Source organism: Haemaphysalis longicornis, unplaced genomic scaffold, assembly GCF_048455015.1.
Source record: "Haemaphysalis longicornis isolate Haplotype H1 unplaced genomic scaffold, Haemaphysalis longicornis Haplotype H1 scaffold_4, whole genome shotgun sequence".
In the NCBI taxonomy this organism is placed as follows: domain Eukaryota; kingdom Metazoa; phylum Arthropoda; class Arachnida; order Ixodida; family Ixodidae; genus Haemaphysalis; species Haemaphysalis longicornis.
Window position 1 is genome coordinate 50,763,742 of NW_027526361.1, and position 27,470 is coordinate 50,791,211.

General features: G+C 46.0%; 2 protein-coding genes across 3 annotated transcripts in view; both read left to right on the forward strand.

The window, feature by feature from the left end:
- Positions 1–168: 168 nt before the first annotated feature.
- Positions 169–18,997, forward strand: Emei (transmembrane protein 161-like emei). Its single transcript, XM_077706678.1, has 11 exons — positions 169–578; positions 762–862; positions 1,167–1,265; positions 3,023–3,289; positions 7,187–7,341; positions 8,360–8,420; positions 13,029–13,172; positions 14,000–14,113; positions 15,139–15,313; positions 16,273–16,369; positions 16,901–18,997. Exons 1-11 carry the CDS (start codon positions 576–578, stop codon positions 17,173–17,175), a joined length of 1,491 nt encoding a protein of 496 aa, XP_077562804.1. The 5' UTR covers positions 169–575; the 3' UTR covers positions 17,176–18,997.
- Positions 18,998–21,978: 2,981 nt separating this feature from the next.
- The window catches only part of LOC144178673 (cullin-1-like), a 35,369-nt gene continuing 29,877 nt past the window's right edge, over positions 21,979–27,470 (forward strand). The window contains exons 1-3 of one of the 2 annotated variants that reach the window (XM_077706680.1): positions 21,979–22,092; positions 23,405–23,443; positions 26,686–26,877. In XM_077706680.1, the coding sequence (XP_077562806.1) occupies positions 26,720–26,877 (158 nt within the window). In that variant the 5' untranslated portion in view covers positions 21,979–22,092; positions 23,405–23,443; positions 26,686–26,719. Of the gene's footprint in view, positions 22,093–22,273; positions 22,293–23,404; positions 23,444–26,685; positions 26,878–27,470 lie in introns of those variants that run through there. The other variant, XM_077706681.1, reaches the window with a different exon arrangement.

The following is a 27,470-nucleotide window of genomic DNA, read 5'->3' on the forward strand; positions in this document are numbered from 1 at the left end:
AAATAGCCTTGCTATTGTTCACAACCAGAGGGAATAGTAAATAATAAATGCTCTGACAACAGTACTCGCCACAGCGTAGAACGCAGACAACGCGTCGGCTGCTGAAAAATCATACTAAAACGGCTCCTTTTCTACCTTGGCCTGGCTTCGCTTGGTTGGGATATCGACTTGCCCCGTAAAAAATTAATTGACGCATCTTTTTATTTTTTTAACTTACACAAAATAACTAAGCTTGCTAATCTGAAATTTTGGTGCTTGCAGGTTCGAAAGTTAGAGTAAAAAAAAGTCTAAACAGGTCTGTCTGCTGCTAAACTGCTGAATGCAGCCGGTGCTTTGCAGCATGGCCTCTATTTGCGGTCATCTCATCAGCTTTCAAGTGTATGGTTTCATCCGAGGTTTCATCGGTGCCCCACCTGCACACTTTCTGAGCACGCTAAGAACTCTGTAACTCTTGTTGAGCTTTCCGTATCTAAATTTTCTACCTTGCAGTACAGCGGTACAACTACAGGTGCTCGTGTGAAAAGTGCCGTTAGCGAGTAGATTAGTGTCCTCCGGCATCATCAGCAAATGAGAACATGGTGAGCTTTTTTTTTTCTTTACTCATAAACTGTGATCGAAGTCTGTTTACATTCGAAGCATGAATATCTGCTGCTATCAAAACGGCAAATTCGACATCCGTCGAACTATGCGCACCTTTTTACGTGCACTTCCGCATGTTCAAGTTTGTGACCTGCCTTTTACGCTTTCATAAACACTTTCAGGCGCTCTTCGGCGTCCAGATTGTCGTTACTATGATAATGGCCAGCGTTCTGCAGAAGTTGTCTCCGCAGTACTCATTATCGAGATGGATTATCTGCAAAAGGTAAGCGATCCGTAGTGTGACTCTTAAAAAAATGTTCTCGGAGTAAACGTTCGTTCCTCCTGCTGTGTAGTTATTACCGTTGCTCTACGGTCTATTTATTCCACAGGTATCAATTAAGTGCGTTTTTATAGATGGCCACTTTTGAAGCTCTTACCCGGTCTTTCTAGCTGTGATTCTGATTAGCTGTCCTTATGCAAGTCATTGCATGCGTTTTAACATCTTATTGTGGTGCGCAAGAAAAAGTAAGAACTGAACAGAAAGTCTCAGCCGGATGTCAGTGTCTTCTTACTACACTACATTGCAGGCTTATACGGTATCTTCACCCGTCTGATGAGGAGCTGAAGTCTCTTGCTGGAATCTCAGGAAAGTCCTTCAAAGGGAAAGGCAAGAGGGAAAAATGGAGGTATGCAGCCACTTTTCTCTTGCTTTGTGTAATCACTGTGCCTGTAGTGCCGTCCGACGGTGCTCCAAGCTCCACACTTGAATTTAAGTGCAATCCAGCTGCATTTCCTTGCTTGAGGGAAGCTTGAATTTCTTAGGATGCTATGGACCTCACATGTTGTTGCTGCACCACTCACCCTTTATATGTGCTTGCGGCTTTTATTATAAATCTGTAGTGTTAAAGTATGAAAATTGCTGTTTACACCTTTCTGGAAGAGGCATAGAGTGCATAAAACGGGAACACGAACTGCCTTGCAGAGCAGAAAAGTTAGGAAAGTCAGGAGAATACTAATTTCCTTTTGGTGGACTGCCTACCCATCTGAATTTCACTTCTGTCCATATGATGCTTCTCGGCTAGTGAAGAGAAAAAAAGTGCTGCTGGGACCGCCGTTGATTCCGGGTCCTCATGGTTGTGAAGCTGATGCCTTACCAACCATGCCACTCCAGCAAGGAAAACAATGTACGTGGTGTCTGCGCACCGCTCATTGCTACAGGCGCTGCCACCTGTGGTGCACGTTGGAGCAGGAAATTTTATATTGCACAAAACCAAAAAATTTGATGCAAGAATGTACACGATACTCCAGGGTTGGCTTAGTCAAAGCCTCTGTCTGTCTTTTTTTAAGCCAGATAACCTAGGCCAAATTTGCCGCCAGATGACTCTAAAAATCTGTCCAGCTACTGATTGACCTTGGGAAGTGATTGAATCCACCATATGAATATGAAAGTTGTATGAGTACAGGGCAGTTATTTTGGCGTGACCTTTCATTCTCGGTTACGGACCAGGCAGATACATCTGGTGCCAAACAGAGGGTCAATTAAACACGTTTTTAGGCTGTGCACTGCTCCTAAACTGACCTAGAAGATACAAAGCCATCCTTATTTGCAAAAAGAATGTGTAGGGTGTACAGCCACGAGCAAAAGTTTACGGACCAGGAAAATCGCAACTTTAGGTTATTTCTCTTGCAGTAGCAGCCCGACTAACTGCCGTGTGCATGTGAGACGTCGTACAGTTACTGAAGTAATCAAAAATACCGCACATAGTACCCCGGGCTGACGTGCAGCATAGAAATAACCAAAATTTGCTGCTTTCGTGGTCCGTAAACTTTTGCTCTTGGGTGTACATAAAAAAAACTGACAAGTCGAAAAAACGTGGAATTATGAGACTACAACTAAAGGCATCAGTGGCAAAACCTATGTTTCTGCTCCTATGCTACTCAGGCCGAACGTCGTGGCCCATTTAGCAGTCGCTCAGGGTGATAAAAGCACTGTTCAAAGCAAACCAGTAGATGGCACTAGCGCACATGGGATGTGCTGGGCGTGTACTTATCTGAAAAGGGAATGTAGCCATTTTGACACCATACAGTACCTCAAGATTGTTCAACAGCCTTATTTTTGGTTGCAGTTGATTCAAGTTATATGAACCATGATGATGTAAAACAAGTGTGTAACGACTCGAGATTTTATTTTTATCAGCAGAGGTAACAGTTATCATATTGGCCAACTAATTATAAGTTCCACTTCAAAACCTGTGCCACCTTGGTCCAGTTGCCAGTACCGACAAGTGTGTTTTTTTTTTTTTTTTCAAATCCGGGCTAAAAGTTTCCACATATGCACATAATACTAAAGGATTGGTGGCCACTTCTAGGGGCATTTTGGGCCTAACACGTATCAGCTGTAGGTGTGCTCATTTCATATTTAATGGGCTCCTGAACTGCGCAGGAACCGGAACGGTTCGCTCGATGACGGCAAGGATTACGAGGAGTTTCTGGTGCCCAAGAGCGTTCCCGTGGTGCTGGAGGCTGCACCAATCACGGCCGCCGAGGCCCTCCAGCTGCGCTTCTACACGGACTACCAGTGGCTGATGGACTTTGCCATCCACGCGGTCATGGTGTACACCATCACGGAGGCCTACCTGCACTTCTTCCCGGGCAGGGAAGAGATTAACCTGAGCCTGGTGTGGTGCCTCCTCGTGCTGGGCTTCGCCACGTATCCTCTCTTGTGTGTCCCTGATGGCTGTGCTTGCCAGAGCAGGGGGACCATGTACGCAAGAGAAGGGCATGCAAGGCTGTTTAAGCGTACTTTAAAGGGGTCATGCAGACGGAACACAAGTTTGGTTCATTCGAAAGACTGCCTCGTCAGAATCATGCTGGCACCACTTTTAACTTTGCTCAAACAAGCTATATAATTAGGGAAAAAGGGAATGGCCATGATACCCACGAGCTCATTTCCCTCAACAGGACGTATGGTGTCATACGGGCCAGCCCTGCGATTGCCTCAGGACGCCAAAGGCAAACACAAATTAGGCAGGGCTTATAAGCTTGCCAAACGAGCCATTTACGCTTAAATTTAGGGCACATTCCTTTTATAGCAGTAAGAATGGTGGGGTAAACAGTGGAAGTTACGAAAGCACACGTAAACATAGAAGTGCCGATGCGTACTGCTGTTGGTACTGCGCGCAGTATGCTGGTTTTAGCTGCACAGCAGCCTGGCGCTTTGAAGTTGTCTTACATGACACTAATTGATTGGCGTAAGAGACATCATACATGATTCTCTTTGTTGAGCACACTACATTTCTCAGGAAACGATTATTTTCTACCTTAAACAAAAACAAGCCAGGTACAAATATGGTCAAAAACAAAGCAAAGGTAGAAAATGGCCCACTGTGGTGTGGTCGCGCCATCTAGGTTAACTAACAGTAAACATGGCTCCGCAGCAGCTTGAATGATGTCATTGCAGATGTCCTAGAAACACACAATTCGGCGGGAGAATCAAAATTTTAAGCTAAATTAATTAATTTCTCAGTGAATACAGCATAGTTTGCTTCCGGACAAGTGCTGGGGGCACCATAAATCATGCTATCTTTCGAATAAAACAAACTTGTATTTTGTCTGCATGGCCCCTTTAACCGTACTTTGAAATCTGATAGTGTTGGTGACAGCACAGGCATGTCCGTACGTAGTGCAACAAACGTGTCATTTCTGGAAGTGCGAAGAATGGCCAAGGACCAGTTTATAGCAGGTTATAAGCACACACCGTCCCAGACTGGAATTTTCTTCTTCACAGCCTTCATGCGGAAAATGTCGGCAGAACAGCCTCGTTATGATGGTTAAATTTAAATGATGGTTAAGCAAAAAATTTTCCAGCAGTTGCACAGCCTAGCAGGACAGCTGTGGTGATAGATGGTAATGGGGTGGCATTAAATTCGATTGTGCTGTAATCTGGCGATTGTGTTGAAATGATTTGTATTCACTTGGCGCTGTCTGGTTCTCAAAGTATTGAGTTTCTTGTCATTGATGTCAGCGAAACTAGTTCAAAGGGGACATTAAGACAAAGTACAAGTTTGTTTTATTTGGAATATTAGGCATTTTATAGTGCCCCCAGCACTTGCCTGGCAGCAAAAGATGCTTCATTCATTGAGAAATGATACAGTTTATGCCAAAATTCCAATTCTCCCGCTAAATTGTGTGTTTCGTGATGCGTCAGCGATAACGCATCCAGGGAAGGTATTCCAAACGAATGTTAAGTGTGTCAACTAGGGCTGCAGTGGACAAAAAAACATCTTTCATTGCTTCACTTATTGTCCGTTCTTTAGATGGCACTGCTACAATACCGCTCATACTTGCTGTTCGCACTCGGTTTGTTTTTGACTGTATTTGCACCTGGCCGATTTTTGTTACAGTGGTTAGTAATTGTTTCGTAAAACATTAGGTATGCTCGACAAACAGAATCACAGAAGACAATGTCACTTATGCCAGTTGGACAATATAAACTCCACGGGCCAGACGGCTGTGCAGCCATAACCGGCATAGTGCACACAGTACACACTGGTTCTTCTATGTTTACATAAGCGTTCGTAACTTCCATTGTTCACCCCACCATTCATAGTGGAATAAAAATAATATGCATTAAATATAAGCCCAAATAGCTCATTCTGCAAGCTTATAAGCCGTGCCTAACTTGTATTGAATTGTGATGGCCTCAGTCAATCGCACAGCTGATACATCATAGGCTCTAGTGCGAGAAATGATCCAGCTAGTGGGCTGCATGGTCATTCCCTTTTTTCCTATTATATAGCTTATTTGACTGAAGTTTGCATTGAAAGTGGTGTCAGTGTAATTCTAATGAGGCAATCCTTTGAATGAACCAAGCATTTGTCTGCATGGCCCCTTTAAGGTGCTCACACCCTTGGCAGGTGGCCGCTTGCCAAGCTGTATTCTTACACCGGCCCCTTTCGCTAGGCAAGTGTTAACAACATACTTATGCTATGCCACGCACTAGTGCTCACAGCCACAAGGTGCGACACCTTGGGTCGCACTGGTTGGTACAAGTGGGCGCTACGCTCCTCGCATGTCAGTGGGTCATACGAACTGCGCTGATCTCTTGGCCACTTGCAAGTGCAAGAAGAAGAGACAAACTGACACTTCTGAGTGTCAGTGTGCTGACACATATCAACGTGCTCGATATGTGTCTCGGAGAATGTAGGCATATGTACCTATTCATATTTCAGTCTAAGTGAGACGCTGTTCAAATACAGAGCATTTGCTCAATACAGCATTTGTTCAATACAGAGCATTTGCCTGCTTGGGGGGTGGACTTGGAGTTCTAGATTTCTCGTGCAAGACTGCTGTTCACCAAGAATTGTGCTACGAGTGTGAGGGTAGGGCTATCGACGGTGTGAGTGTTTTGGGATTTGAGAGGTCATTTGTAGGGAGGGGGAAATGTGCGATATCATGTGAGTTTGGGACAGAACCAGACGAGGTAGTGGAGATCGGCTTTTGTGGTGCGGATACAGTGGGGGTATTTAGGTGTTGACAGAAGGGCATACCGTCATCTGAAAGTGTCAAGGGTATTGCTGGCATTGGTCATGTATTTATTGGCGAAGATTTCCGCCAATCTGGGGAGTTTGGGAAGAGATGCAAGATAACTGGGTGGGGTAAAATTTTTGAGGTAAATCTTCTTGTTTTTTTTTTTTTTTTAATAATAATTTGAGTCATGATTCAAGAGCGCAGGGTATGAGACGAGGAGTCAAAAGACACGGGACGAGTGCTGTCTAACAACTGAATGTTTATACGGACAGAAAAACAGAAAACACACAGAGGTGCGCGCGCACCATCAACACATTGTATTAAAAAAAAGAAAGTGGAAAGTAGGCATTATCATGTTGTCTTAAAAAAATTGACCTCACAATCAAGCAGCGCAAGTGACAGCGCACTTACGCATGCGTCAAGATGCTTACGAATTGCCAAGGCTTCGGCAATTTCTTTTGTGCAAGAATCACTGTGCACGAAATTGACGGTCGTGCGACCGAATTCCGGACTGCAGCCACACAAGGAGCAATGGGCCGACAAATGTGTACAAGGCACTCCTTTTAACGAGCTTTTATGCTCACGCAGACGAGCATTGAGGCAGCGCCCCATCTGCCCCACATACACTTTGTCGCACGACAGGCAAATGGAGTACTCCACATTACTTTTACACGGAACAAACTGGTGGTGTTGTTTTACAGTGCACACATTACTCACGTGCAAACCCAACCCTCCTGACTTGTTGTCAATTCTAGCACAAAGGTTTTGCTGCTTATTTCTGGCCGAGAAGACGACATCAACATCATATTTATTTGAAATCTTCTTTCATAATGGGAAATGCCATGGAAATACGTAAGACTGCCATCCTCTTACGCTTCCCATCTTTTTCTCTATGGGGTTGTTTCTCGCGCGTCGACCTGCTGAGAAGTTCTTGCGAGTAATTTGAGTCGCTAGTGATGAAGGGAGGCTGGGAAGCAGCAGTCGCCATGTTTTGTTGTTTGTTTTTTTTCCCTCCCACTCTGTGTGGTTTTGACGTAATGTTTGTGTGGAGTGTGTCCTTGACCTGTGGCTCTCTCAGCAAGGTGCTGTTCTCGCTGACAGCGCTGTACTTTCGCGGGGAGGAGCCCATTGGAGAGCGCTCGCTTTGCCTTGTCTCGGGCTTCACCTTCTTTGTCCTGGCTATGGTCGTGCTCATAGCTGACGAGGACTTCTTGGAGTTTGGTCTGCGTGACGGTGGGTGCCGTTTCTGCTTGCTCCATCGTCTCTCACACTTTTCTTCACTTTTCACTCCTGTTCATCCATCCATGGTTGCCTGAATAGGAGTTTCTTGCTGAAAGCAGGGCAGGCACCTTCTTCCGCCATTCCTGCTTGTCATAAATTTTGAGTAGTGTCTATTATCACAGCAAACGTGAGAATTACTGTCAGAAATTTCTCGCGGCAGTTGCCTCTCATTCGCTAAGCACGCTACCCGGAGATTCTATGGGATAAATACTATCCCCTAAAAAGCTGCACTTCAGCTGCCTCCGTAGTGCTGTGGTATAGTACTTGATTTTAAACGAGAAAGCTCAGGTTCGAGTTTGACATTGCGATGTTGTTTTTTTTTTTTTTTTTTGAATTTTCTGGTTATCGTGAGTTTGTTAATGCTTTTTTTTTTACTTTGGTTTTTACATATCAAGAGATCGACGCGGTGGACTTCTAGAATGGTTGAATTACGTTTAATATAGGTTGTGTTCTGTGCCGTTAGGCAGGGTTAGATTAGGTTTGTTGCAGTTGGGCTGGATTTGGGTAGGTTACGACGTGCTCGGTTAGGTTACGTTAGATTCGGTGGGGTTAACTTATGTTAGGTTGCATTTGGACGTAATGTTATTTTGCAAATTTTAGGCCAGCCAGCTTTTATGAAAACAAACTGACGTGAGAATTTCCCAGAGGAAATTCTCACGGTTGCCATGAGATTAGGTGCAGCCTAAATTTTAACTAGCTGTCAGCTGTCTTCTACATTCCTCTGCCCTATGCAACAGCTGCGGGGGCTTCTCCGTGTGTAAGGCTAATCTCAGAACTCTTTGGTGCCACTGGATGTCTTGTGTTATCAAGAATGAGCTTAATTGAGAAACAAGCTGTCTTATCTGCTGTTGGGTCTTGTTTTTTGTTTACTTCTTGGCAGCTTATCGAAGCTTTATCAAGAATGAGCTTAATTGAGAAACAAGCTGTCTTATCTGCTGTTGGGTCTTGTTTTTTGTTTACTTCTTGGCAGCTTATCGAAGCTTCAACGAGAGCTCGCATCAGTTCCTTCAAACCCAGGGACTGAGTTCCAGGTGAGCCAACCACCGTGTTTCTAGCATGTTTCTCCAGCTTTGGCAACCAAGCTGTTGGTGGTATTGAACAGGTTGTTGACTTGTTCAAGTAATGGCTGTTTCGGTTTGCTGTTTAAAAACTGTACCCCTGGGAGCTATACTGTGGTTGCAACCTTTCGGCAGTTCTGTATCTGATTTCATATGGGGCACTATTTTAATTTTCCCCCTTTTTCTGTCTTCAAGTGTTGCGGTACCGTTTCGTGCAGTACTTTCTGATTGGCTTTCTTTGATGTGTCAGATAAAGAGGTCTGCAGACATTACCAGAGCAAACTTCCACGGGGTAGGAGGCAATAATACCTGACAAGCTGCAACATAATGGAGTAATTCTGCTGAGCTTCCTTTATATCCATCGTTATTTTCATTGCTTATATTAATACATATCTTATGAATGTGAATGGATGTCTGACTTCTCCGAGGCGCTTTTTTTGCTACGTGTACGTTGAGGCTCTCAACTCCTAAGTATTAGAAGAGCTCGCATCGCGTGTAAGTTTTAGAGTGTGCTGCTTCGGGAAAGTTAGGCAGGCATTCTGTGAGTGGCACCGACATCATATGTGTATGCCTTGGCAGTTAGCATTTTCAGCTCATACCAAAGATCCCCGTGTGGTCTGAATCATGGAGTTTCCCAATATTACCTAGAGTGGGAGTTGTCGATGCAATTGCACGCCTCCATGGGAATTGTGGGTACCCGGTGAATCTGATTGGCAGCAAGTGGCTAGTGCAAAGGGCTACGGACTAGACGTGCCGGCTTTGAAGTGTTTGTTTTAGTTCTGTTTTCAGCATGCCACTTCTGACTCTCAATGGCTATCACAGATATGCCTGAATAACAATGTAATTAGCACTTAGCGCATGTGCTCTCGTTGGCAAGGAGTTTCTCAAGATGAAAGGGTGACCACATGCAACGACAGCGACAAGCGATGCAGAAAACATAACTCAATAGGTACAACACACAGATTGCGTGGGTGACAGCAACAAGCGAAAGAAAATTAATATACTGCAGCCAATGTCCTCCATCGTCGTTGCTCGTCTCTACAGTTCACTGTATCATCGCTGCCACCCGCTTGTGGGCTGCTTCTGGCCGGCAAAAAGCGAGCGAGGGTCTCGGCGGCCTGTGTATGCGGCTTGCCGCTGTCGCCAACACTATCCGTTCGCTGTACCCATTGAGTTACAATTTTTGCGTCGCTTGTCGGTGTCACTGCGTGTGGTTACCCTTGAAGCATGCACTGACATTAATGCAATTTCATAATGTTTTGTGAGCGTACCTGAAGTCTAACTTGCGGCAATAGGCTTTGCCTAGAGCTTTATTTATGTCTGCTTGGACAAAACAAATAAATACAACGCGACTAAATCACTTTTGCATCACTAGCTGTTGCATCTGCTTCGCCTGCCAAGAGCGAAGCAGGCAATAATAATACAGTATTGAGAGAAAGCATAAATAAGCATGGTTTAAGACAATCTAAATAATTAATTTTCAGCTAAATATCTAAAAAAAACGAAGAATGCCGCATCTAGTTTGAAGTATGGAATAATTTATAAATTTATACGGGATGGCCCCCTGTATCTGGCGGCGTGAGCAAATGCAGGACTCCTAGACAGACAGACAATGAACTTTATTGAAGGTCCTGAGGAGCACCGCCACCGTTAGAGTGGCGCTCCGACTGGGAGAGCCCCGGTCTACTACCCGAGCTAAGGGCCGTCCAGAGGGCCCACGATGCAGCGGTGAGGCTCGGCCTCCCTGTCCCCTCGTGGGAGCGGCCCGCCGCGCTGCCGCTGCAGGACTCCTGCTTTTTTTTTTTCTTTTTTCTTTTTTTAAACTCTAACACTGCAGTGCCATACAGAGTACAATTTGTCAATCACGGCACTTTTGGTAGAACTTTTTGAACAAAAACTTCATTTGCGTAGCCACAAGGTTGTTGCTGGCCATGCCAGGCCGAACTTTGGCCGAACCAGCGGGTATGTCGGCACCCATGGAGACACGGAGCATTTTCGCCGAATCACATAGACAAACATAGACACTAGTGCCAGATTCCACTCTGGACAAGCTAGTGAGAAACTCTATGGTCTGAATCAATACACAGCCCTCCGCAATAAGCATACCTCGTAGCGTACGTGTAGCTTCAAAGTTTAAAACCCGATATGAACTGGAGCATTCAGATTTCACATGGGTAAGATTGCTGTGTACTGCACAATGGTTTCTTCCCTACTTTCACCCCAAATTTGTTTTTCTGAAATCAGTAAGAAGTTGTTATAGTATATAGTAGTATTAATTTTTTTTAATGTATGCGGAGTTCACTTGTGTATTTCTTCTGTATCACATTTCTTCTTCTTTGTCTTCTTTTTATTCTTCTTTATTTTTACAAAGAATGATGTACAGTCAAACTCCGCTACAACGAACTCCGCTACAACGAAATTCCCGCTTCAACGAAGGTTTTTCGATTCCCCGCCCGCATCCCATAGGCCCCAATGTATTAAAACTCCCTCCACAACGAACCACTTTTTTTATTGTTCTCCCGGTTCAACGAAATTTTCCCGGTCATTTTCACTGACTGGCTTGTCTCTTTTGACAATGAGATGAAAAGGCAAGACCGCAGTGTTTGCTTGCTGCTGGACAATTGTTCAGCGCATCGCCTGGACGGCAGCGTCAAGCTGACGAACGTTGAGCTGAAGTTTTTCCCGCCCAACTGCACTTCGCTGATCCAGCCTTTAGATCAAGGCGTGATCAACAGCGTGAAGCACGCATACCGGTCAAGGCTCCTTCAGCGAATCCTCCTGAACACCGAGCATGGCCGCGACACCAAAGTTGACTTGTACATGGCTGTACAAATGTTAGCCGCCGCATGGATGTCGACGCGGGGTGAAGTTGTGAAGAACTGTTTCGCGCACGCGGGGTTTCGACCCGAAGAGATGTGCAGTTCAAGTGACGATGCACAAGCTGCCGACGACGTTGGACCGGGGCAAGACGCGACAACGGCCGAAGCATGGGCAGCTCTCGAGGAAGCCGGCATTGTTCCTGAGAACGTAGCATTGAGCGACTACGTAAATGCCGACGCGGACGTGATCATCTCGAGGAGCTGAGTGATGCCGAGATCCTCAAGAGTGCTCGCGCCGCCTCCGCCGCCGCCGCCGATTCATCCGACGACGAAGAAGTCGGGCATGGTGTTCCGACGGTCCCGACGTCAGTGACCGCGTCGCAGGTCATGGACTCCTTGGACGTTTTACGTAGTTTCCTTGGCGCCCATGACGATGATGTCGCCATGCAGCTCCTCGCAGACTGTGAGCAGCGCATTCCCCCGTTGCTCGTGCGAAAGCGCAAACAGTAAAAAATCAGCGATTTTTTGAAGTTTTGGAAATAAAATGCTCCCAGAGTGTCGTGCATATCCTGTGCATATCCGTGACCGCAAATTAAAATATAAACTCCGCGCTGTGATTTCACGACGCCTGCTTTTGCGCGGATCTCCACGAGTACGACGCGCATATTACAACGCTGGTCTAAGCGCCGCGAGACGCGTTGTGACCGCAAATTACGATATAAACTCCATGCTATAAAAAGGGTGCTATTTTTGGCGGAGCGAGCTCCAAGCAAGTTGGCAACATTGGGGCGAAAAGGTAGGTGGGAGATTTCACGACGCCAGTTAGACGCCTGCCCTGTTTTCTTTATTTACTGATTTTTCCGCGACAACGAAATTCTCGCTACAACGAAATTTTTCGCGATCCCCGTGAATTTCGTTGTAGCGGAGTTTGGCTGTACTAATTTAATTTAATAATCCTTCTTTGAAGGATACGAAAGGGCAGTAATCTTGCGAGTGCCAGGTTACTCACTTTCTTTTAGCTCAAGGCTGTTTTACTTGATACTTCACATTAGGGTTCATCTACAGCTAATTTCCTTAAAGCAGCTGTGGGTGTAAAAAAATGTGTTAGATACTTTTCACATTTTCTTCAATCTACGAAAAGCCTACGTTTTTCCCAAACCACTCACTCTATGCGCTCAGATATCACAAAGCTACACTTTGGCTTGTTATCACTTTTTTTTTTTGCAAGAGATTTTTCTGCGGCATACCAAAAAGTTTTCAGAAAGTGGGGCTTGCCTCATTGTTTGTCAGATAAACAAGTTATCTGATTTTCAATCAACAGTAAGTAACGATTTGGCAACATTTGAAACAACGTGGATTTGCATACGTGCCTGGCACCGTCTCATTGGTTCTTGCCATAGGCCAAGGCACCACGTTCACTTTCATCTTCTATTTCATAATAGTAATTTACAAATTGGGCAAATACTGTCCAGTATGTAACTGGACAAACCTTCTCACAAAATGTTCCCTCCGTGCAAGATTTTAGTGCCAGCTTGTCAGTGGTTCAGACAAGACAGGTTTTTTTCTTCAGGAGGTTTGCAAGCTGGGCTAGGTGGAAAGACATTCTTGGATGAAACCAGTGCGAACTTGGACAAAGACGAAGGAAGTGGAACACAAGGACAGCCGCTGTGTCTGTGTGAACAGTTGCAGTACTAGTAGAATGCGTGGTAGGCGTGTGCTAGCAGCCCAGCCCCGCGGCATGCACCTCACTGTTGCCATCCAGTGGGCCCACATCGCAGCTGATGTTCAAGTTCTTCCTGGCTGTGTGGTGCGGCCTGGTGGGGGCCTTCTTCACGTTCCCGGGCCTCCGCTACGCGCGCATGCACTGGGACTCCTTCAAGTACTGCGAGGGCCAACACTTCCTCAGGTGAGACCCAACTCGTGGGAGGAGGGAGGGCTTATCCCCCTCTAGTGGATTCCAGCACAGTCTTTGAGTTCTCACATGTGCAGATGTGGTCAGAAGTAAACGGAGCACGGGAATGCCAAGGCAACAATCGTTAGCGAGTGCAGCGGGGGTGGGGAAAGTTTGGAAGGGCCTGCATAAGCACTCACTTCACCCTTTCAGAGTCTGGTTTTTGTGGTGGTGATGCTCACTGTCGGTTTTTGTCTTCTTTGCTTGTTTCTTAGGTGCATTGGGAAATATACAGGTTAAAACGTTACGGATAGGTCAGTGGCAAGGCTGAATAGGAATGGGAAAACGTCCGAGTGCACAAGTGACACTGAGAGAATGATCCAGGTGGCCAGCCCTGCAGGAGAGGAAGGAACTTGCCTATGTTCGTGAGCCACGCTCTCCTTACATTTTGCTGTGCCTGTGCGTATGTTTGGTGGAGCCCGGACAAGGGAGTCAAAATTAGAAACAAAATATTCTCCACCAATTTTGGGATTAATAATCCTGCATAGCTGGGTAGCCCATGTTTGCCTATGTTAGCATTTTGGTAAATAATTATGTAGCTAACATGTAACTACTGTTAACGTTTATGAAACGAAGACACATCGACTGCGTCAGTTCTTGTGAAAGCTTGTGAACATTAAACAGGAATAGGGAAACGTGCGAGTGTATACATTACATCAACATATTAGTAATGGGGGTAGGGGGAGAACACGGTGGCACATTGGACCTTCACGGAGGAACGGGAAAGGTGCCAGTCTCATTCTCTCTCTCCCCCCGCACTATTTCCTTCTGTCTCACTGCAGGCTGGTGCTTCACCTGAGCTTCGTCTCGCCCCTCTTTGTTGTGCTGCTGTGGGTGAAGCCTCTCGCTCGAGAGTACTTCACCGAGCGGTCCTTCCCGGGGATGAAGGGGAACCTGTAAGTCGACTGCGTGCGCTCGCTTCCCGTTTCTGTGGGCTCTGTAATGCAGCCTGTATGGGTCCTAAGGCCCCTGTGGTCACACCAAGCTTGGGTAATGGCCATTAAAGTGTGGCCTGAACAGGGTTACTTTGCCCCCGGAATTCCTTTGGGTACAAGGTGGCGATTCGAACGACTCATTTTAAGTGCAGGCATATGTGCACACAACAAACGCTTCACTATCTTCATCATCGCATTCAGCTCTCGAGCAGGCCCTAAGGCGAACTGGTTTCTCTGCAGCTCTCTGTAAATGTAATTTGCCACAGTGGCTGTGTGTGGCTAAAGCACTGTGCAGTCCAAATTTGTCATTCCCTCAATTCCAGCTTTTGTAGCAGATTTCTAGAATAAAGGATTAATTGATTGATTGATTCATTCATTCATTCATTCATTCATTCATTCATTCATTCATTCATTTTCACAAACTTTCAAAAGGTGATTGGTAAAAAGCGCAAAGGCTCATGGGTACATTGTCTGCTCTTGTGGAGTCTCGCCACTTTCGGTTCGAGAGCTGCCCTGGCCTCCCATAGGCTGGCAGCTTCCACGCGTGCGTGTGCTTGTTGTTTATGTGTTTCCACCGAAAAAAAAAAAAAAAGGGTCATGCATCACGCATTCAATGCATAAAAACGATGAATCCTACTAGGGGCTCCTCTGAAAGAGCTAAGCACTCTATGACAAATAAACAATATGCACACACGTGCGTGAAAGCCGCAGGCCCACTGGAGGCCACGCGAGATCTCGAACTGGAAGTGGCGAGAGCAGACGACGTACCCATGAGCCTTTGTGCTTCTTACCGGTCACCTATTCAGGTCATGCGCAGTAGGTTTGTGTGCTGTGATTTCAGTTTGCACGCCACTAAAAGTGAGCCATCAGACATAAAAAGGGAGGGGAAATGCGAGACCACCCACGTCTAGACAGGTGCGACCGGGTCCTTGCTGGTCCATTCACCGGATACATTCACTGGTCCCCTTGCCTCCCCTGCCGTGCAGCATGAGCAGTGATGCGTTTGAGGTGAGCCGCATCGCCCTGGTGCTGGCCATCGTGGTGCTGCGGCTGTGCCTGATGCCCCGCTACCTGCAGTCCTACCTGAACCTGGCCCCCGAGAAGATGGCCGAGCTCCGCAGGGAAGCCGGCAACATCAGCAACATCGAACTCCAGCGCAGGGTGAGCGCTCCCGCTTCACTCGTAGGCGGCGGGGAGGGATTTGGAGGAGCAGAACCAGCACTGCTCAGCCCTGGCAACGCCAAGATGACATTTTAAGTGCAGAGCACTCTAGAGGCTCGCCTCGTCGTCGTAACTCGCTCGCTGGACCCAAGTAGAGCCACACGGCGTTCCGTCGTAGTGGCGTAACCCAGAGGTTTCGAAAGCCAAGCGGTTTTTATAGTCGTAAGCGTTCGAAACTCGTGAACTGCTGGCGCTTGTCATACATCTCCCCGTTGTTTAGCTTAAAGAAAACGGCAGGTGCATTTGAGGCAAAATATACGTTATTAACCGGCAGAGCCTGCGTTCAGGTTAGGAACACTCGTTTGATTGGTTTTTGCGATAGTAAGCTAAAAAAAATTGGCAGTGCAAGGCCAGCACTTGCGGGAGAAAAAGCAAGCACAAAAAGAACAGAGCTCCCGCTGGTGCAGTTTCAGGCAGGGGGTGCGCGAGCACTGCGAAGGTGGGAAATTTGATTTGCATTGGATGGTAGCAGTGGGCAGATAACAGCGCTACAGCCCATTATGGTGAATCACTGCTTTGCACTTCTGACAGCTTTCACAATGAGTGGAACAGCTTTAACTTATCAGAAGGGCTTGTGTCTAAACAGGGATAAAGAGCGTGGAGTGGAGGCTTTTACCCGAGCCATTTTGAGGATAGTTGGCAAAGGACATGGTGGTTTTTGAGTGCGGTGTGATACTTGCATTGCTTCCTAGTTTTTTATGCACATGCACGCACACACACAAACAAAAGTGGAAGAACGAGGCAGAAACGGCTTTACCACTGAAGGAAGCTTAAGTTGCACTCAAAATACAGGAAGGTTGGCACTGATAAGTTTTGGGCATCATTGATTGTACTGAAAGCATTCAAAGTGTGCTCACAGATACAGTGTATATATTATCCTTCTCTCCTCTTTATTCCAGGTTGTTCGGGTCTTCTACTACCTGTGTGTAGTGGCCCTGCAATACATTGCACCTCTACTTGCATGTGCCTTCACAGCACTGCTGCTGAAAACCCTTGGTGAGCTGGTTGAAGTGCACTTTTTTTCTCTTTTTTTGCTGAGTTTAGATGGGGCACATGTAGACACTGGCTTCACTCGCATTGCTACAAACAAATAAAAAACAAAGGTTACTACCGTAACTGAGGTTTGTATAATGCCTGCTTCATGGTGGGATGGAATGCAGATAGGGAAGAAAAAGTTTGCCCTTTGAGGTCAGCAGTTGAAACAGCCTTGGATAGTCAGATCTTGCAGCTTTATCTTGAACTGCCCAAACTTCAAGCGAGCTTCTTGGCTAGAGGCTCAAGTTATTCGCTTCCATTCAGTGCTTCAAGACGCCTTTTACCACGCACTTGTTTGCCGAACATCAGGCACAAAAACACATTGGAAGTGCCAAGCCTGAGCTCCCCTCAATTCTTGAACGTCTCGAACCATTCTAGAAGTCAGTGTAAAAGTGCTGAAAAACTACGCAGATTTCTGCACTGCAAGTGCAGTCTCGCCCACAGGTGTGATCGTTTTGTGCAAAACTTCGCACTTTGGCGACCTTACCGCAGGTGGCCACAGCTGGGTGGCCTACCTCTGGTCCCCGGGGGGTGCCGGTGCACCGTCCCAGGCTAGCGCAGTGCCCGGGTTGCCACCCAGGAGCTCAGTGGCACCCGAGTCCATCCTGGCCACCAGCCAGCAGTTCTCGCTCACCCTTGCCGGACTGCGGGCCGTCTTCACCCCCGTGCTCTTCCGTGGAGTGCTCAGCTTCATGACGTGGTGGCTGTGTGCCACCTCCTTTGCCACCAGCGTGGTGGGACTCGTGTACCACTCGTACGCCTCCTAGGAGTGCACCGATGTGACGAAAGAGCAAGAAATGGCACGCAGGGAAAAGGCACACCGTGTGCTTGTACGTCCTGGTTAGTGGGCCTAGTCGCCTTGTTGACCTGTTGTGGATCTTCCTTTAGGCTAGAGTGGCACGTGGCTTTGAGCTTGGACTGCAACAGAAGCTGGCCACACATGTGTCTCAGCATTATTAGTCCGTGGAGTCGGACTTCGTGGCAGCAAAGTCCGACATTGCTCATGCCACGTGTACCATCCCAAACGTTGGCTGTTGGTGCCAAGCTGATTTAACTTATTGAACTGTGATGCATTCTGTGTAGAGCAGCAGCGCTGGCAAATATACCCATACAGGGTGCTTTCTGTTTGTTGTATGCCATAGGACTTTAGTAGGTTTTTAATGACACAAGGTTTTTAAGCCTGGCCTCAAAGGAGAGCTGAGTAACCCGGCGTGGAATGTGTGGGTTCCCCTTGATTAATGCCGAAGGGTACAACTGTAGGAAATTCCTTAGCTTGCTTGTGCTGTTGAATGCGACAGACATGCACTGGTGTGCTCTGTACGAATATAACTTGGGGTCATCTTGCGCTTTAGTTGAGATTCATTTATTTGTTTTTCCCTCTGTGCAGCACATTATTGATATATCCAGTTGGCACTTAAGTATTAACCATTTTGGTTGTGCATGTTTATGAATAGTATTTGGTTTCATCAAGCTGAAGAATTTGGTTTGTGAACTGCAGCTAAGAGTGTCACAGCATGGACGGTGGAGGAAAAAGGTGCCGGAAAGCTGCTCCGCCCATTCTCTTCTTTTTTTCTGTTCCCTCAACTTTAAAAATTACTTTTGATCTCTAGTGAAATTGTGGACTGGTTGCCACTGTCCACACTGTGGTACGACTGCCCTCTTATGTAAGCCTGCGGGGTATGTTAGTGTAACTGATGGGCTGTGGGGTGTGGTTACGGCGCAATTCAATTTGCTTCTTCTTAACATGGCAGTAAGCATTTTAACGCATCATTGAGTATTTTAAACACAGATGCAACGCTGTCTTCACCTGAAGCATGCTTGTAGAATACTAAAATGTCGCAACTAGGAAAGAACAGATGAGTAGGTGCATTTCTGTTGTCAACGCTGTGACCACGAAACAGACGACGACACCAACGTAAATGCTTATAGTATCCCTTTTCCCATTTCATCATTACTTTGGGTGTTTGCCGTTAGAAGGAAGAAAGTGCAGTTGGTAAGCTAACTAGGAAAGACTTTGCTGCAAAGTAGCTTTGGTTGATTGTTATGTTTACTGATAAAGCTAGTTGTTTTATAAGCGCACCATCACCCACTCAGTCCTCTCACATCCAACAGCAGCTTACAAGTTCCCCTAGCCTCGCTCGGAACAATTTCCAGGTAGGTGGCTGCTGTTGCACCGCAGTTCTTCACAATGACACTGACGCTTCTTGTGGCCGATCACCACACTTCTGGTCATATGCGGCGACATTGCAGTGCAGCTACTTCTCTTTGCGTGGATGCTGTATGAAGTAGTGTTGGAGCACAAATTTGTTAGTACTGTACAAAGTGACTACGATGTGACAGGTGTCTGATTTAAACCTGCCATTGTCATCGTTTGCATAACAAGGAATGGAAGACGAGGCAGTGAACTCCTATCGTCATCATGCTGATCACAAATGGCATTCTAAGATTCTGTGACCATGTGCCCTCTTTCAGAAACTTTTCTCCATCGAAATGGGTTCTCCTTTTATGCATTAAAAGTAATGCTACTGTACTAGTGAAATACATGAAGCACATAGAAGCAAATGTTTATAATAAAGTCTATGCCGAAGTTGAATGTACTGTTTTTTACGAAATGAGAAGCGAAACAGAGACATTGAAAATCCATAGACTAGAAAAAGGTGCCTAGTTGCAAACAGAGGTTGAATGACAGTTATAGTTGTGGTCAGGATAATGAGGGTCTACTGCGTGTCCTGACAACCTTGTGTAGTTGCCAGTTGCTCCAGCAACAAGACCACCATGGCATCACGGGCCGCTTCACTGCCCAGCCTAGTGTGATATTTCATTTCGACATTGGTATAGGTGGTATTCATTGAAAAGTTTAGCTGTCAGTTCCTTCGTTTGGCAACACTGAAATGGCCACGGACATAGCCGAAGCGCCACAGGCATGGCGCGGCTTGTGCCACTGAGCCGCACGCCGAAGAAAAATATAACACCGCCGTGCGTCGTCTGCTCCATTTCAACCCGATTCTCAGCGGTGGTGTCAACACAGTTTATTAATTGCACTCACATTGGAGTCGAGGCATTATTTTGCGTTCGGCGGGCTAGAGCTTGGAATGTGCAACCTATATCATGCGCTTAGCACGGACAAGTACCGCCATCCCGCGGAGCCCGACGTAACCAGTGACGGCGCACTCACATGGTTGCCTGCATGCGCATCGCTATTGAATACAGGCTATATGCCCGACACTTCCGGAGGGATGCAGAACATTAATTGAACGTATTTGTATGCCACGCTGCATCCATATACGGACATAAGAGATGTCAAACCATTCTTATATATAAAAAGAATGTGTAGAATTGAGCTAACAAAACATTTTTGAACAAAATAAAAATCACTGGTCTCGGGGTAAAATGCCCTGGGCTCAAACCCAGGCCTTTCATGGCAAAGTTACAATTCTACTCCTCAGCTACTGAGGCTGAAGAGCGGAGCATTTTTATCGGTTTCTCAAAGGAATAGGAGTGTTCCAAGCTAACCAGTAGAAAGCACAGGGCACTTACAAGAAATGCCTGGTACCTAATGGAATGTCGCCAGCCTAAACGACATTCCGCTCTAAATGACACCTCTTGCAGAGTACCCACTGGATTTTGAGACGAAGCCATGCACCGTGCTACTGCCAAGGCACGTCGGTGCTCTAAAAATGTCTGCCACTGAGTAAGCAAGAGATCCTGAGTTACTAATACAGAAAAAGTCTGTTCACAATAGTTGTCGGTGTATCAGGAGACCCCGCATAAAACCCAGGGTTTTCAACGGGGAATGGTTTATGTTGCAGGACCGAATCAGAAATCAATTAAAAGTGAGCATCAGGCTCAGCACTTGATGTCAGGGGAGCCTAATGAATCATGCGTCACAAAAAATTTCGCACCAATCAGGTGCATTAAATTCATGAAAATGGTTGCTGGCCGTACCCAAGTATGCACTTGCCAAACAAGAGCCAATGCAGCTGCGTTAGTTACGCTGGAAGTCGACCATGTTTTGAAGCAGTTAGTTGTCCTCTCACAAATTGAGTTGCATGAACACGTATTGATGCAAGCATATCAAACGGTTCTTTTTGACGAGGTCAAGGGAGAGGGGGGAGAAACCTCTAATGGACACTGAAGAGGTTCTCCCCACTAGGAAGGCTGGGCCCATTGGCGACGGGGCTTGCTACTTCAGTCATGAGGTCAATGAAACCGTAATGTTCCACCTGAAACACTACCCAGTCATGAAAATGAATCCCCCAAAATTTCGGGAAGTGGAGGGCTATGTTGAAACGTGCGTCCTTATCACGAACCCGAGAAGTGAACTTGCCCTGCTGAAATACATGCAAGAAAGACGTTACGGTCTCTCCAGTTGTGTATCAAATGCTCCCTCGTACGAATGGTGCTGCAACCATGGCCTGTGGCAACAATGTGATGTGGTCCACATTGTACAAATGCCAAGCTGGCCCTGCCAGAACTTGTGGAGTTGCTCACGCTTTGTGTGGTACGTATAAAATGGTTACTCATCATTTGAGTTTCATGTATATTTGAATTTTACTACAAAACACCAGCAGAATTTTAGGAATTTGATCATACAGTTATACTTGCAGATGGTTCATCAAATGTGTTGTCATCAGGGCACTAGTCAACCCTAAAGTATCCTGGCAGTACCGAAAATTTTGTGCAATCGTTCACAATCATGGAAGTGAAATATCAAATGCGCCCCCACTAGGTGTCTTCATATCTACAAAGTCACCCCTACTAAAAACTGGTGCAAACTGTCAAATTGTACGACATGGCTTAGACTCGTTCCAAAAATTGTATGTCACGCATAGCCAAAAAATCATAGAATCATTTCTGATTGGCTCTGTCTTTGCCACCAGGCAACCGCGACCTATAGGCTGTAATCACTGGCGAGACACGCATGCAGGCAACCATGTGAGTGCGCCGTCACTAGTGCGCCTCGTCAGTAGTTACGTCGGGCTCCGCGGGATGGCGGTATTTGTCCGTGCTCGTTCCAAACTCTACCCCACCGAACGCAAAGTAATGCCTCGACTCCTATGTGAGTGCGATTAATGACATCTCTTTTGACACCACCATTGAGAACTGGGTTGAAACGGCCCTGAGTAGACGCACGGTGTTCCTTTTTTCTGCGGCGTGCGGGCGCAGTGGCAACCTGACGACCGTGGTCATTTCCAATGTTGCCTAGCGAAGAAATTGACGGCGACGGCTAAACCTAAACCAGCTAAACGGCTAAACTTTTCAAGCGCAAGCCCTCCCCCTCCCGACTCTATGCTCCTCCCCTGACACATGCACTTTTTGCGTCAGTGAACGCAGAAGGCTAAATAATAATCTCAGAAGACCAGATAAACAACTTTATCTTTTAGAACATTTCACACTGTTCTCTATATTTGCTCCAAACCTAAATGGTAAAACTGCGACTATCAAGAAAATGTAAAGCTCTAAAACAATTTTTTTGGAGAACTTGTTACCTTGCATGCGTTTTGTTGTATCTCTAATCATAATTTGATTTAGCTTACAAACTGTTTTGCATAAAGAGAAGTATCTCCGTTGACCGACAGGGGTCTACCATGGGATTTGTTCGGAGGTAGGAAGTAAAATTTTGTGTGGTAGCTGCGGAGGTCCGTTTTGTGTGTTCCTGTGCAATTTGATTTTCGTGCCGTCTCGTGAGTACCGTTTTTAAACATTCCTGCGACATTACGCGCGTTTTCGTGGTGGTGCGGCTGCGTACTTATTTCACAGTTCGCCAGCAGTTACTTGCATAAAAAAATCCATCCGCCATTTTTGCAGTGCACAAGGCTGTTGTCAAAAACGCGAGGGGACAGTTCAGCGCATATTTCGCTCACATTAGTGTTGATCAAAGCCTGTGAGTGCCGCCCCAAGTTTGCCCGTTATGCGGAGTCCTTATTTGATCACCATGTGTAATTTTATGCTTGAGAATTTAATTCAGTTGCCCTCCTCCGTGTGTGCGGTGCACGAGCATGCGATCGTGCACGAAATCGCTGGGAACGCTGTGTTACTCGCGCCCTTTCTACGAACATTTCAGGGGGAAGGAACGTACACGTTGTGTTCTGTTTGATGATAGCCAGTCCTAGGTAGAACTGAACGACTCAGGTTCACGTGTATTGCTTGTTTATGAAACCTGTTCTAAAATTTGACTGCGTCTCAGTGGTGCAGTGACCTTCCTTAACGCGATGAAGTCCGTGTACGTGCCTCTGAGTAATGTTGGTTGTCGACTTTTGCCGAGTATTATTTCAGTCCAGCGGGCCGTATGCCCCCTCTTTCGCTATTGTTGTGCATTTTGTATGCCTCAGTGGGATGCCTCACCCCGTGTCGGCGCAAACAATGACCGTGTTACGCGACAACTGTGGAAGTGGCCTAGATTTGACCGCTGCCCGCGTTGGGTCAGCCAAATAGCCTCCCATTCGGCTTAAAAAGTCAGCGTCTCGTCAGTTTCACTCGTTCTGGCAAAAAGATACCACGCAAGAGTCGTGTTCCGCGTTCGTTGCGTCGCGGGAAATTGAGCCGCCGTGCGTGGGACGCACATGTGAACACGACGCAGCTCGCGGAAGCAAGACACAGTCCGAAGAACCTTTTGTTCTCGGGCAGTGGTATTCTGCGCACTCGGTTACCTGCGGCGGGTGCTGGGTGGCTCGCCTGATTCTCGCCTCATGGTTGTTGGCGTTCGTTGTGATGGTTAGCGTCAGTTGTAACCGAGTTAACGGGGAAACTGTTCTAGTGGGAATGGGCGCCAAATTCGCTTTTTAAATATCAGTAGACTATTCTGATGCTCCCGCCTACTGCAGTAATGGGTTTGAGGAGCTCAGAAGCATTCTCAAAATAGCACATCACGGAACTTAGATAACATAAGCCCAAATAGGTTGAAACGTTTGGAATTGACCTTTTAACGGTTTGTAAGAAACTGCAAAGGTGTTGCAACTGAAAACAGCATCACAAGGCTTTTTGTCTCTTTTATAGATACATTGCTCCAATGACAAGCACCACTTCACCCTAAAGGTAACATTTTCTTGTACTGCCACTTCCAAGCGGTTATCAGCTAGTGTCACATGTAGCCTGTGCTATTTACGACAATGCTGCAGTGACATTTGCTGTCATGTTAGACCTGTTCCACCTTTAATGTGTCGTTGTTTTGCTAAGTTAACATGGTCAAGCTTTTAATTTCGTAATCTGTGCGGGGTCTAAAGTGATATTTAATTATGCTCCAACCAATACATAGACAAAACCCAAAGTTTCAGTTAGTAACTTCAGTTTAGTTTAGTAACTTCCCAACGAGACAGAAGTCTGTCAAAATGTTCACCTTCGGGGTCTAAAGGGAATGAACTGTACACGGAAGTACTGCACTCACCAAAAACAGGATGTTCTGATAAAGATTGTTGCTGTACTAGGAAATTTTTTTTTTGACATATGCAGTGTTTATGAGCACTTACCACAAAAAAGAAAGTTCACTGCAAGCACTGGATTGTCCACTCATAAACATTGCACAATGAACTGTAATGTTACTTTTTTGTGTTATCCCCTCTGGTGACACAACTTGCGTAAGTTGTAGACAAAAAACTGGTGACATTTCACATATGGCTGTCACTCTTGTCGAGCGCCTGATAAAGCCCTTTCTTGCGAGGAAGCACGTGTTATCTGTTGGCACTGAAGTAAAATCCATCGAGTTGAAGGCTGGTACAAAGTGGGTTAGAACAGTGGCTGCAGTAATAGCTGTTTGGAAGCAAGCATTTCGCTCAGACATTGAAGTGCCTCGGCTGTATGTTTGTCATACAGTGCATGCAGTATCTGTGTGTGCAAGTAAATGTTAATGAGCGATAAAACAGCTGAGCGTGCTGTTAAAACATTGTTTCAACCTTTGCAAAAAAGAAAAAAATCCTTCCAGCCTAGTCGCATGCATTAAGGGGGCCGTGAAGACAAAATACAACACTTTGTTTGATTTGACAAAACTAGGCTTCAGTACCTCACTCAGCTCCATTCCAGCTTAAGAAGACAGTCTTTCAACCGAAAAAAAAATGCAAGAAATATTGAAAAACTCAAATTGCTCGCTACAGTGACATGTCATGGACAGGAGTGATGTCATATGGGCCAGAACTAAAAACAATTGTTAGTGTGTTAACTGCACATTAGCAATCAAGTAATGCGATGAAACGGATTTAGAGATTCCACTACAATTGTCCAGTCATGTGTCTAATACCCCTGCTACACTGGCATCCAAATGTCATTCGAATTGAGTGCCATTCATAATCCGGCATGCTCCGCTACAATTTCGATGACGTTTGGAAGCTTCAACAATCGGTCGTTGTGCCGTGTGGCGCTGCTCTGTTTTCACGCAAGAACGCAACAATCAAATTTAGCAGCTATCTTTGGCAGTAAAATGATATATTATAAATAATGTAAGCTTTGACACGGTTTTTGGTTAATTCTGAATCGCAATCGAAGTTTTTTGTGCTGTCTGGCCACTCTGGTTTGTCGCTTGCTGGGCACTGGTGCTGAGAGTATGGAATTATTACATTTTGATATCACAATTTGAGTGAATGAGAATGGAACAAATTCCCACAACTAAGAATGTTTTGTTTGTTTTAAGCACTCCAGTAATCTATGTGTTTATGTTGACGTGGAACGCTGTGCGCGAGAGTTTTAGAAATGGCATTTGGGAGCCCCAAATGTCTCTCTGGGTGCTCATTTGGCTTGAATGTCATTTGAGCCGAACAGCATTTGAAAACCCAGTGGAACAGCACAACTTCGCATTTAAGTCAAATTACATTTTCGTTTAAATGACATTCGAACGCTAGTGTAGCAGGGGTATTAGCGATGGGTTAGTTTGGTGACTGCCTGCCAGTGGCACAAACGAGATTCTGTCACATCATAGAAAGTTGCCGGAAAGTGGCTAGAGAGTCGCCACTGCTTCACATGTTGTCTTTAATATCTCTATTATTTGTTTAAGTTTGTGATAAAATTGTTATCAGGACAAAACAGTCTTTCCAATGAACCTACTTGTATTTTGTTTCGTGGCCCCTTGAAATACTAGACGTGAAATACAGGAACATGGAAGCAACATAGTATTGTATTGGCAGATATTGCTTGCTTGCTTCAAAATTCACGTCATGGTTCTCCCAGCAATAAATAATAGTAATAATAATGTTGCTTATTGAAGCAAGAAAATTGGTTGCCAGAGTTGACATGGGAAGGGTAATTATTCTGTGCAAAGAATAAGATCTTCAAGAATTTTTTAAGCGTTGGTGCTATTCTCACTTCGTGTGTTTATTTCCCATGCATTTTCATAAAAGCTCTGTTGGTCAATCTTGTTTCCTGTAAAAAATGCATGAAAATGCAGGTTTTGCGTGATAAAAAGCAGTCGGGGGAGAAAAATTGCCCTGTGCTGTATCCAGGTTCGAAATCATTGTTGCTCAATTCTACGCAGTTTAATCTTCATAAATAGAACTTGATAACCCCATAGATAACCTTGCAGAGAGACTCCATTGCGCTTGGTGATAAGTAAGGCTTGTCTGTTATCTAATTGCTCACAGTTATGCAAGCGCAGTTATGTGAAACAAAGCAAACAAATTTTGCATTTAACCCTTCGTAGGTGTTTGTTTGGCCATAAAAACCAGGAATTTCTCTCCCTCACATTTTTTTGTGTGTGTGTGACCGAAAGCCAGTGTGCCAGAAAATTTTCAGCAAAGCAGTCCTGCTTTCTAGGTAGTTGTAATGTTGACGGCTACCCGTCTGGATTTGCTGACCGCATTGTGTTTGCAAGCGCTTGCTTGCGTGCTCCTTATGAAAAGCCTCTAACAACTATTGTAAATCTGTCTACGACATTGCAGGTTATGTAGTAAGAAGTGAAATGCTGCTGCGAAAAAGTGAAAAGCAATGCCGCTTGTGCTCAGGCCTTGGTCTGCTCACAGCTAAGGTACCTTTGTACATGATTGGTGGTTTCTTGCCTTTTTAGAGCCTTTTGAAGTGAAGTGAAGTTTATTTTCTTTTCATAAAAAAGAGGGGACCGAGGCAAAAGGCAGTTAAGCTTGACTAGGCCTCGGTACCTTAAGTACCCTAAACAATCATGCGCTTACCTGTATCAGATCACAGAATTCAACTTTCACGTCCACCTGAGTTCTTTGCCGTTAACTGTCAAAGCAGTTTTGCATTGTTGGATTGCACGCTCGTTTGGCCACAGTTGTGAGCTGAGCAGTGCACTTGCGGAAAGTGAGAGGGAGAGACGTGGGGGGCGCTCTTGGTTGCAGGCGCGCAGACTAGGAGCTGGGGGAGCCGGTGATTATGGCGTCCGGCAGCCAGTCGGTGCGGTCGCAGAACAGCCACGGGCTGAAGCAGATCGACCTGGACCAGATATGGGGCGACCTCCGGGAGGGCATCGAGCAGGTCTACACCAACAAGCAGGACAACATGTCCAAGACACGCTACATGCAGCTCTACACGTATCCTCCCTCTGTGGTGGCTGGGTGGTGTTGCCTTGCGTTGCTCTGTACCATGCTTTTTGCACCCTTAATGTCGTGAACGATACGCAACGGCTTTGATGCGCCAGGGCGAAGGTACAGGTATTTCAAATGGGGTGCAGTTACCTGCCCGGTTAAGCCATACTTTATGGTAAAGGTAGTCATCTAAAACCCCTCAAGTTAGCATTCGTAACTCCATTGTAATAACCGGCTTCAAGCGACTGTTTTGTATGTAAGGCTACGTGGTGCTTCTGCACCCTCACTGGGTAAGCCTGAACTGCTTCCTACTGTACCGTCTGAGAACTGTGCTGCCTTGGCAGCTGTGGTAACTTTGATCAGTGAGGAAACTCAAAGGAAGGGGGTGCTGATTACCGGGAAGCCTTGGGTGACAAACATCGTTGCTTTGGCACTTCCAGTAGAGGTTGTGTGCGTCTCATCGGCACCCTCTGGGTAGACCAGTTTTTGGGGTATTTTTCACTGTGCGGTTTCCACTATCCTTTGCTTTTGAAAGGTGGGGTTGTTGCCCTGGCAGTTGTGTGCATGAGGCTAGCTTCCTTGACTGCTTGGCTGCAACC